The sequence below is a fragment of the Electrona antarctica genome (genome assembly GCF_951216825.1).
Source record: "Electrona antarctica genome assembly, contig: scaffold_160, whole genome shotgun sequence".
NCBI lineage: Eukaryota > Metazoa > Chordata > Actinopteri > Myctophiformes > Myctophidae > Electrona > Electrona antarctica.
Genome location: NW_027638313.1, coordinates 156,577 through 168,973, shown reverse-complemented (window position 1 = coordinate 168,973; position 12,397 = coordinate 156,577). Strand labels below are relative to the sequence as shown.

Here is a 12,397-nt window from a genome sequence, read left to right as displayed (position 1 = left end):
GTCTAGTACTACCTCTACAAACCATTAGCTGTGTGTCTCCTATTGAAGAATCCACCTGAACTCTCTCAGCTCTACAGAGCGTTGACAGACATGTTGACAGCTGCTGTAGTCTACAGTAGTGTGTACTAGGACTATTAATATCTTCCCTGTGCTACTGTTTAATGTGTTGAAAACACCCACATAACAAACAGACTGTGGTGTGTGTGTGTGTGTGTGTGTGTGTGTGTGTGTGTGTGTGTGTGTGTGTGTGTGTGTGTGTGAGCACTGCATCATCTGTCCTTACATACAGAGTTACAGACTAGTGAAGGGAGATTAAATCGTCAAACACATCGGTATCAGCCGATTTTAGTTGTTTTTAGATTAATCGGCATCAGTTCGATTAATCAATCAGACCGATTAATTAATCGGTCCGATTAATTCATCAGTCTGATTATTCGGTCTGTCTTTACAGATAAACAAGCCCAAAGTAACAGCTTGAACAGATCTACAAGCTCACAACTTGTGGCAGCGGTGGCCGAACGGTTTGCGGAGCGGTCTTGATACCGGAAGGTCGCCAGTTCGTATCCCCGGACCGGCACGTTAAGATTACCACCGCTGAAGTGCCCTTGAGCAAGGCATTGAACCACTACCATGAAATGTTCTATGAGCAGGGCCTGGCTGTAAACAAGTATCTGATGCTTAGTCCAGTTACCCTGGGTAAATATAGTAACTTTGCTTTGCTTTACAATATTAAATATAAAAGGTATTTAAAGGTATATTCAGTGATTTGACTTAATCTAAATATCACTTATTTTTTATTTTTTTCTGGATAATCCTCCCTACTATAGAGTGTGCTGACCATATAAGGAGTTCCTCCCTGTCCCCAGTGAGCCCCTGGGGTCAAAAAACCCTAGTTTCAGTTTTGGTGGCGGGTGGCAAAGCCTTCATCCAATCAGGATGAGAGGGGCCTTCCTCCAATCATGATCGAGTGGGGGCGGGTGGGTGCACATTCTGTTGGCCTGTTGCACTTCCCCCCACTGTAGAGCGTGCATGTGCACATTTTGTTACCGGGGCGGACTGGGTGGTTTTCCAAATCACTCAAATCACTGAATGCTCCTTTAAGTTAAATGTGACTTGCCTACACCCTGTTATGTTACATGGATTTTTCAGAATGGACAAAATTATTATAATTTTGAGATCATATCGACATTGGTAATATCGGTTATCGGCCATAACAGCAATTCATTATATCGGATATCGATATTGGCCAAAATGTCTCATCGGCACATCCCTAATAATGACTACTGTGTAATGCAAGGGGGCAGGCAGGCTTTCCAACGTTGAGGCGCTCGGCCCTAGTGGTAGGAGGAGGGACTACAGGCGGACCCGTGGATTCATGACCGGGAAACCCCATGCAGCTGGGCTTTAACATTGAGCGCTCGGTTGCACTTCCGCATTTGACCACCAAAATGTGGTGGTCAAATGCGGAAGTAGACCTTCTGAGACGGTACTTCCGGCAGTCTTCCGGGTGCTTCAAAACGCCACTGAGCAACTTCCACTGACATGAATAGCTGGGGGGGCGGAGCTTCGCGCCAGTTCAGTCTCTATTATATATATACTCTATGGTGTAATGTGCTGAAAACAGTCTGTGGTGTGTGTGTGTATGAGCACTGCATCATCTCTCTTTACATACAGAGAACACCATGCTTGATACAAATGGATGCTTCATTCAATGGACAGCAGCTAGTGTGTGTGTGTGTGTGTGTGTGTGTGTGTGTGTGTGTGTGTGTGTGAGAGAGAGAGAGAGAGGAGAGAGAGAGATGTAAACAATGTTTCCTCATGCCAATAAAGCCCCTTTTGAATTGAAATTAGAGCAACTGAATTGAGATGATGTATAACAATACAGTGTAGATAATGTAAACTAGATGTTCTGTTGTGAATATGAGGCCATAGAGCTGCTCTGTAGTTTTAGAAGGAGAACTCCTAAAACCGTGTTGAAACTATATGAACCATATAAAGAACAGATCTACAAGCTATCCACACGTCACAATGCCAGGTGTTGATAGCTTGTAGATTGTTACAGGGACTGCACACTTGTTTTGGCCAACAAAACATCAAGTCAGTAGTGGCACGACTGACACACACACACACACACACACACACACACACACACACACACACACACACACACACACACCTGTAGCTCACCTTGTAGGTGCTCTCCGTGAGCTTGCTCACCTCGTCCGACTCCCTCGACATGATGTTCATGTTTCGAAACAACAATGAAATATAGTCCCTTTTGTTTTAGTTTTAAAGTCCAATAATGACGACAACGAAAACAACCAAACTAATATAGGTCCACCACGGTCCACGGTCCACCCAGCCGGCGGGGATAGAAGGAAAAATAAAAACACAGCCGAGAACTGTAACCGTTAACTCACTGACATGTTTGTTAATGTTTCTGCTCTAACCGACAGACACACAATGGAGCAAAGTAACCGACACCGTCCGCGTGTAACAGGTGGCTCGGTGTGTGTGTGTGTGTGTGTGATAAAGGCTTAGAGCTGATCTGTCAGACTCATGTGTTCCTCCTTCGTTACAGAGTTTAGTTCAACTGAGCAGGTTTACTTTGGAGGTGAGAGAGAGAGAGAGAGAGAGAGAGGGTCTGACGTCACAAAGGTGCACGCCACCGACCGACACGATATACACACACAAGTGCACTGACACCCAAAATGCAGGTTTCTGGCGCTCCCTGGCGGCAAAACGAGAGTGGTGCAAACAAATAATACACCAAGGCTGGCTGATTGATTGATTCATTTTTTATTTATTTTTTATTTTTACAAGGGCCCGGTAAGGTTCAAATAATTATGATGATTATTGCTCTTTTCAGCCCAAGGACCAGTTAGCTGAGAGACAGATGAGCTTGTAGATCTGCTATTTTCAGTCAATGTTTTCCCCATACAGGCCAGAAAGGGGATGCATGATTCAGGTGAAAACGGTCCCTATCACACCAAAGGTGTGTAGGCTACTTCTTTAGTCATTTAAAGCTGCTATAAGCAATATTATGTCAAAATTATCGTCTCAACTGCGCATGTTTCTTTCCTTCCAGGGAGCAACATGGCGTCCACCGTACAGTCTTCGCTTCTCGTCCTCTTTAGATAGTCCTTGATTGGTAAGTCATTTCGACAAGTTTTTTTTGGCCAATGACAAAGCTTCTAGGAACATATTTGAATTCAGATTGCGCCCCCTAGAGGTGTCACAGAGACTACATTTGTACATCATGGAGAACTTGTACATGTGTGACTTTAATGAGAAGATTCCATCTCTCACCACTAGATGTCCCTCAAAGCTCACTGTAATGAATTAGCTGAATGAATCAGAAGTCCTGCACATTCAGACGTTTACTAGAGTAAAAGTATTATCATTACAATATGCTGTACTTACATTACAATATACTGTACTATTACAATATACTGTACTATTACAATATACTGTACTATTACAATATACTGTACTTACATCACCAAAGTAAAAGTCCTCATTTGAAATGGCCCATTTCACAATTTCTCTATTAATTAGCCTATTATTATTTTGTTATTATTATTTTTATTTTTTTATAATCTTTTAAATCGTTTTCAAAAGTTTATAGCCAATCTACAAAACCGCAAGCTGAGCTAGTGGATCAGATCATTTCAGAATAAAAGAGGGCTTAATTGATTGAGGCACATAGGCCTGACCTCGAAATAAATGAAAAGAATATATATTCAAAGATTTGTGCCGATAAAAAAAAAAAAAAAGGCGCTATGAGCTTGTAGATGATAGATCTGCTATTTTTCAATAGCTAAAGTATAACATAATGCTTAGTTAAAACACCAAAAGGGGTTCCCGTCCAGAATGGGTTAATAATCTAAATCAGTGTTTTTCAACCCGTTGAATTCAACCCTCTTCTTTCTAATTATTTTCTTCCGAATGCAACGCTCTAAAGGGTGTTCCTGTAACGATAATACCTAGGGCCTTCCGAATGCAACGCTCTAAAGGGTGTTCCTTTAACGATAATACCTAGGGCCTTCCGAATGCAACGCTCTAAAGGGTGTTCCTGTAACGATAATACCTAGGGCCTTCCGATAATACCTAGGGCCTTCCGATAATACCTAGGGCCTTCCGATAATACCTAGGGCCTTCCGATAATACCTAGGGCCTTCCGATAATACCTAGGGCCTTCCGATAATACCTAGGGCCTTCCGAATAGACCCTTACATGTCTGTGACTATGATAATACCTAGGGCCTTCCGAATAGACCCTTACATGTCTGTGACTATGATAATACCTAGGGCCTTCCGAATAGACCCTTACATGTCTGTGACTATGATAATACCTAGGGCCTTCCGAATAGACCCTTACATGTCTGTGACTATGATAATACCTAGGGCCTTCCGAATAGACCCTTACATGTCTGTGACTATGATAATACCTAGGGCCTTCCGAATAGACCCTTACATGTCTGTGACTATGATAATACCTAGGGCCTTCCGAATAGACCCTTACATGTCTGTGACTATGAGATAATACCTAGGGCCTTCCGAATAGACCCTTACATGTCTGTGACTATGATAATACCTAGGGCCTTCCGAATAGACCCTTACATGTCTGTGACTATGAGAAAAGGGTGTTCCTGTAACGATAATACCTAGGGCCTTCCGAATAGACCCTTACATGTCTGTGACTATGATAATACCTAGGGCCTTCCGAATAGACCCTTACATGTCTGTGACTATGAGAAAAGGGTGTTCCTGTAACGATAATACCTAGGGCCTTCCGAATAGACCCTTACATGTCTGTGACTATGAGATAATACCTAGGGCCTTCCGAATAGACCCTTACATGTCTGTGACTATGAGATAATACCTAGGGCCTTCCGAATAGACCCTTACATGTCTGTGACTATGAGATAATACCTAGGGCCTTCCGAATAGACCCTTACATGTCTGTGACTATGAGATAATACCTAGGGCCTTCCGAATAGACCCTTACATGTCTGTGACTATGAGATAATTCCTAGGGCCTTCCGAATAGACCCTTACATGTCTGTGACTATGAGATAATACCTAGGGCCTTCCGAATAGACCCTTACATGTCTGTGACTATGAGATAATACCTAGGGCCTTCCGAATAGACCCTTACATGTCTGTGACTATGATAATACCTAGGGCCTTCCGAATAGACCCTTACATGTCTGTGACTATGAGATAATACCTAGGGCCTTCCGAATAGACCCTTACATGTCTGTGACTATGATAATACCTAGGGCCTTCCGAATAGACCCTTACATGTCTGTGACTATGATAATACCTAGGGCCTTCCGAATAGACCCTTACATGTCTGTGACTATGAGATAATACCTAGGGCCTTCCGAATAGACCCTTACATGTCTGTGACTATGATAATACCTAGGGCCTTCCGAATAGACCCTTACATGTCTGTGACTATGAGATAATACCTAGGGCCTTCCGAATAGACCCTTACATGTCTGTGACTATGATAATACCTAGGGCCTTCCGAATAGACCCTTACATGTCTGTGACTATGAGATAATACCTAGGGCCTTCCGAATAGACCCTTACATGTCTGTGACTATGAGATAATACCTAGGGCCTTCCGAATAGACCCTTACATGTCTGTGACTATGATAATACCTAGGGCCTTCCGAATAGACCCTTACATGTCTGTGACTATGAGATAATACCTAGGGCCTTCCGAATAGACCCTTACATGTCTGTGACTATGAGATAATACCTAGGGCCTTCCGAATAGACCCTTACATGTCTGTGACTATGAGATAATACCTAGGGCCTTCCGAATAGACCCTTACATGTCTGTGACTATGATAATACCTAGGGCCTTCCGAATAGACCCTTACATGTCTGTGACTATGATAATACCTAGGGCCTTCCGAATAGACCCTTACATGTCTGTGACTATGAGATAATACCTAGGGCCTTCCGAATAGACCCTTACATGTCTGTGACTATGAGATAATACCTAGGGCCTTCCGAATAGACCCTTACATGTCTGTGACTATGAGATAATACCTAGGGCCTTCCGAATAGACCCTTACATGTCTGTGACTATGAGATAATACCTAGGGCCTTCCGAATAGACCCTTACATGTCTGTGACTATGATAATACCTAGGGCCTTCCGAATAGACCCTTACATGTCTGTGACTATGAGATAATACCTAGGGCCTTCCGAATAGACCCTTACATGTCTGTGACTATGAGATAATACCTAGGGCCTTCCGAATAGACCCTTACATGTCTGTGACTATGATAATACCTAGGGCCTTCCGAATAGACCCTTACATGTCTGTGACTATGATAATACCTAGGGCCTTCCGAATAGACCCTTACATGTCTGTGACTATGAGATAATACCTAGGGCCTTCCGAATAGACCCTTACATGTCTGTGACTATGATAATACCTAGGGCCTTCCGAATAGACCCTTACATGTCTGTGACTATGATAATACCTAGGGCCTTCCGAATAGACCCTTACATGTCTGTGACTATGATAATACCTAGGGCCTTCCGAATAGACCCTTACATGTCTGTGACTATGAGATAATACCTAGGGCCTTCCGAATAGACCCTTACATGTCTGTGACTATGATAATACCTAGGGCCTTCCGAATAGACCCTTACATGTCTGTGACTATGAGATAATACCTAGGGCCTTCCGAATAGACCCTTACATGTCTGTGACTATGATAATACCTAGGGCCTTCCGAATAGACCCTTACATGTCTGTGACTATGAGATAATACCTAGGGCCTTCCGAATAGACCCTTACATGTCTGTGACTATGATAATACCTAGGGCCTTCCGAATAGACCCTTACATGTCTGTGACTATGAGATAATACCTAGGGCCTTCCGAATAGACCCTTACATGTCTGTGACTATGAGATAATACCTAGGGCCTTCCGAATAGACCCTTACATGTCTGTGACTATGATAATACCTAGGGCCTTCCGAATAGACCCTTACATGTCTGTGACTATGATAATACCTAGGGCCTTCCGAATAGACCCTTACATGTCTGTGACTATGATAATACCTAGGGCCTTCCGAATAGACCCTTACATGTCTGTGACTATGATAATACCTAGGGCCTTCCGAATAGACCCTTACATGTCTGTGACTATGAGATAATACCTAGGGCCTTCCGAATAGACCCTTACATGTCTGTGACTATGATAATACCTAGGGCCTTCCGAATAGACCCTTACATGTCTGTGACTATGAGATAATACCTAGGGCCTTCCGAATAGACCCTTACATGTCTGTGACTATGAGATAATACCTAGGGCCTTCCGAATAGACCCTTACATGTCTGTGACTATGAGATAATACCTAGGGCCTTCCGAATAGACCCTTACATGTCTGTGACTATGATAATACCTAGGGCCTTCCGAATAGACCCTTACATGTCTGTGACTATGAGATAATACCTAGGGCCTTCCGAATAGACCCTTACATGTCTGTGACTATGAGATAATACCTAGGGCCTTCCGAATAGACCCTTACATGTCTGTGACTATGAGATAATACCTAGGGCCTTCCGAATAGACCCTTACATGTCTGTGACTATGATAATACCTAGGGCCTTCCGAATAGACCCTTACATGTCTGTGACTATGAGATAATACCTAGGGCCTTCCGAATAGACCCTTACATGTCTGTGACTATGAGATAATACCTAGGGCCTTCCGAATAGACCCTTACATGTCTGTGACTATGAGATAATACCTAGGGCCTTCCGAATAGACCCTTACATGTCTGTGACTATGATAATACCTAGGGCCTTCCGAATAGACCCTTACATGTCTGTGACTATGATAATACCTAGGGCCTTCCGAATAGACCCTTACATGTCTGTGACTATGATAATACCTAGGGCCTTCCGAATAGACCCTTACATGTCTGTGACTATGATAATACCTAGGGCCTTCCGAATAGACCCTTACATGTCTGTGACTATGAGATAATACCTAGGGCCTTCCGAATAGACCCTTACATGTCTGTGACTATGATAATACCTAGGGCCTTCCGAATAGACCCTTACATGTCTGTGACTATGATAATACCTAGGGCCTTCCGAATAGACCCTTACATGTCTGTGACTATGATAATACCTAGGGCCTTCCGAATAGACCCTTACATGTCTGTGACTATGATAATACCTAGGGCCTTCCGAATAGACCCTTACATGTCTGTGACTATGATAATACCTAGGGCCTTCCGAATAGACCCTTACATGTCTGTGACTATGATAATACCTAGGGCCTTCCGAATAGACCCTTACATGTCTGTGACTATGAGATAATACCTAGGGCCTTCCGAATAGACCCTTACATGTCTGTGACTATGAGATAATACCTAGGGCCTTCCGAATAGACCCTTACATGTCTGTGACTATGAGATAATACCTAGGGCCTTCCGAATAGACCCTTACATGTCTGTGACTATGAGATAATACCTAGGGCCTTCCGAATAGACCCTTACATGTCTGTGACTATGAGATAATACCTAGGGCCTTCCGAATAGACCCTTACATGTCTGTGACTATGATAATACCTAGGGCCTTCCGAATAGACCCTTACATGTCTGTGACTATGAGATAATACCTAGGGCCTTCCGAATAGACCCTTACATGTCTGTGACTATGATAATACCTAGGGCCTTCCGAATAGACCCTTACATGTCTGTGACTATGAGATAATACCTAGGGCCTTCCGAATAGACCCTTACATGTCTGTGACTATGAGATAATACCTAGGGCCTTCCGAATAGACCCTTACATGTCTGTGACTATGATAATACCTAGGGCCTTCCGAATAGACCCTTACATGTCTGTGACTATGATAATACCTAGGGCCTTCCGAATAGACCCTTACATGTCTGTGACTATGATAATACCTAGGGCCTTCCGAATAGACCCTTACATGTCTGTGACTATGAGATAATACCTAGGGCCTTCCGAATAGACCCTTACATGTCTGTGACTATGATAATACCTAGGGCCTTCCGAATAGACCCTTACATGTCTGTGACTATGATAATACCTAGGGCCTTCCGAATAGACCCTTACATGTCTGTGACTATGATAATACCTAGGGCCTTCCGAATAGACCCTTACATGTCTGTGACTATGATAATACCTAGGGCCTTCCGAATAGACCCTTACATGTCTGTGACTATGATAATACCTAGGGCCTTCCGAATAGACCCTTACATGTCTGTGACTATGATAATACCTAGGGCCTTCCGAATAGACCCTTACATGTCTGTGACTATGAGATAATACCTAGGGCCTTCCGAATAGACCCTTACATGTCTGTGACTATGATAATACCTAGGGCCTTCCGAATAGACCCTTACATGTCTGTGACTATGAGATAATACCTAGGGCCTTCCGAATAGACCCTTACATGTCTGTGACTATGATAATACCTAGGGCCTTCCGAATAGACCCTTACATGTCTGTGACTACGATAATACCTAGGGCCTTCCGAATAGACCCTTACATGTCTGTGACTATGATAATACCTAGGGCCTTCCGAATAGACCCTTACATGTCTGTGACTATGAGATAATACCTAGGGCCTTCCGAATAGACCCTTACATGTCTGTGACTATGATAATACCTAGGGCCTTCCGAATAGACCCTTACATGTCTGTGACTATGATAATACCTAGCGCCTTCCGAATAGACCCTTACATGTCTGTGACTATGATAATACCTAGGGCCTTCCGAATAGACCCTTACATGTCTGTGACTATGATAATACCTAGGGCCTTCCGAATAGACCCTTACATGTCTGTGACTATGAGATAATACCTAGGGCCTTCCGAATAGACCCTTACATGTCTGTGACTATGATAATACCTAGGGCCTTCCGAATAGACCCTTACATGTCTGTGACTATGATAATACCTAGGGCCTTCCGAATAGACCCTTACATGTCTGTGACTATGATAATACCTAGGGCCTTCCGAATAGACCCTTACATGTCTGTGACTATGATAATACCTAGGGCCTTCCGAATAGACCCTTACATGTCTGTGACTACGATAATACCTAGGGCCTTCCGAATAGACCCTTACATGTCTGTGACTACGATAATACCTAGGGCCTTCCGAATAGACCCTTACATGTCTGTGACTACGATAATACCTAGGGCCTTCCGAATAGACCCTTACATGTCTGTGACTACGATAATACCTAGGGCCTTCCGAATAGACCCTTACATGTCTGTGACTACGATAATACCTAGGGCCTTCCGAATAGACCCTTACATGTCTGTGACTACGATAATACCTAGGGCCTTCCGAATAGACCCTTACATGTCTGTGACTACGATAATACCTAGGGCCTTCCGAATAGACCCTTACATGTCTGTGACTATGATAATACCTATAGGTATTATCATAGTCACAGACATGTAAGGGTCTATTCGGAAGGCCCTATAGGGCCTTCCGAATAGACCCTTACATGTCTGTGACTATGATAATACCTAGGGCCTTCCGAATAGACCCTTACATGTCTGTGACTATGATAATACCTAGGGCCTTCCGAATAGACCCTTACATGTCTGTGACTATGATAATACCTAGGGCCTTCCGAATAGACCCTTACATGTCTGTGACTATGATAATACCTAGGGCCTTCCGAATAGACCCTTACATATCTGTGACTATGATAATACCTAGGGCCTTCCGAATAGACCCTTACATGTCTGTGACTATGATAATACCTAGGGCCTTCCGAATAGACCCTTACATGTCTGTGACTATGATAATACCTAGGGCCTTCCGAATAGACCCTTACATGTCTGTGACTATGAGATAATACCTAGGGCCTTCCGAATAGACCCTTACATGTCTGTGACTATGATAATACCTAGGGCCTTCCGAATAGACCCTTACATGTCTGTGACTATGAGATAATACCTAGGGCCTTCCGAATAGACCCTTACATGTCTGTGACTATGAGATAATACCTAGGGCCTTCCGAATAGACCCTTACATGTCTGTGACTATGATAATACCTAGGGCCTTCCGAATAGACCCTTACATGTCTGTGACTATGATAATACCTAGGGCCTTCCGAATAGACCCTTACATGTCTGTGACTATGAGATAATACCTAGGGCCTTCCGAATAGACCCTTACATGTCTGTGACTATGATAATACCTAGGGCCTTCCGAATAGACCCTTACATGTCTGTGACTACGATAATACCTAGGGCCTTCCGAATAGACCCTTACATGTCTGTGACTATGATAATACCTAGGGCCTTCCGAATAGACCCTTACATGTCTGTGACTATGAGATAATACCTAGGGCCTTCCGAATAGACCCTTACATGTCTGTGACTATGATAATACCTAGGGCCTTCCGAATAGACCCTTACATGTCTGTGACTATGATAATACCTAGCGCCTTCCGAATAGACCCTTACATGTCTGTGACTATGATAATACCTAGGGCCTTCCGAATAGACCCTTACATGTCTGTGACTATGATAATACCTAGGGCCTTCCGAATAGACCCTTACATGTCTGTGACTATGAGATAATACCTAGGGCCTTCCGAATAGACCCTTACATGTCTGTGACTATGATAATACCTAGGGCCTTCCGAATAGACCCTTACATGTCTGTGACTACGATAATACCTAGGGCCTTCCGAATAGACCCTTACATGTCTGTGACTACGATAATACCTAGGGCCTTCCGAATAGACCCTTACATGTCTGTGACTACGATAATACCTAGGGCCTTCCGAATAGACCCTTACATGTCTGTGACTACGATAATACCTAGGGCCTTCCGAATAGACCCTTACATGTCTGTGACTACGATAATACCTAGGGCCTTCCGAATAGACCCTTACATGTCTGTGACTATGATAATACCTATAGGTATTATCATAGTCACAGACATGTAAGGGTCTATTCGGAAGGCCCTATAGGGCCTTCCGAATAGACCCTTACATGTCTGTGACTATGATAATACCTAGGGCCTTCCGAATAGACCCTTACATGTCTGTGACTATGATAATACCTAGGGCCTTCCGAATAGACCCTTACATGTCTGTGACTATGATAATACCTAGGGCCTTCCGAATAGACCCTTACATGTCTGTGACTATGATAATACCTAGGGCCTTCCGAATAGACCCTTACATATCTGTGACTATGATAATACCTAGGGCCTTCCGAATAGACCCTTACATGTCTGTGACTATGATAATACCTAGGGCCTTCCGAATAGACCCTTACATGTCTGTGACTATGATAATACCTAGGGCCTTCCGAATAGACCCTTACATGTCTGTGACTATGAGATAATACC

General features: G+C 43.5%; 1 protein-coding gene across 1 annotated transcript in view; it reads right to left on the bottom strand.

Moving 5' to 3' along the window:
• LOC306918179 (BAR/IMD domain-containing adapter protein 2-like 1) overlaps positions 1-2,476 on the bottom strand; it is a gene marked incomplete at its 3' end in the record, with an annotated part of 120,816 nt that extends 118,340 nt beyond the window's left edge. Inside the window, exon 1 of the mRNA XM_079531059.1 lies at positions 2,188-2,476. Within this exon, the coding sequence (XP_079387185.1) occupies positions 2,188-2,247 (60 nt within the window). The 5' untranslated portion in view covers positions 2,248-2,476. The remainder of the gene's footprint in view (positions 1-2,187) is intronic.
• Positions 2,477-12,397: the final 9,921 nt, after the last annotated feature.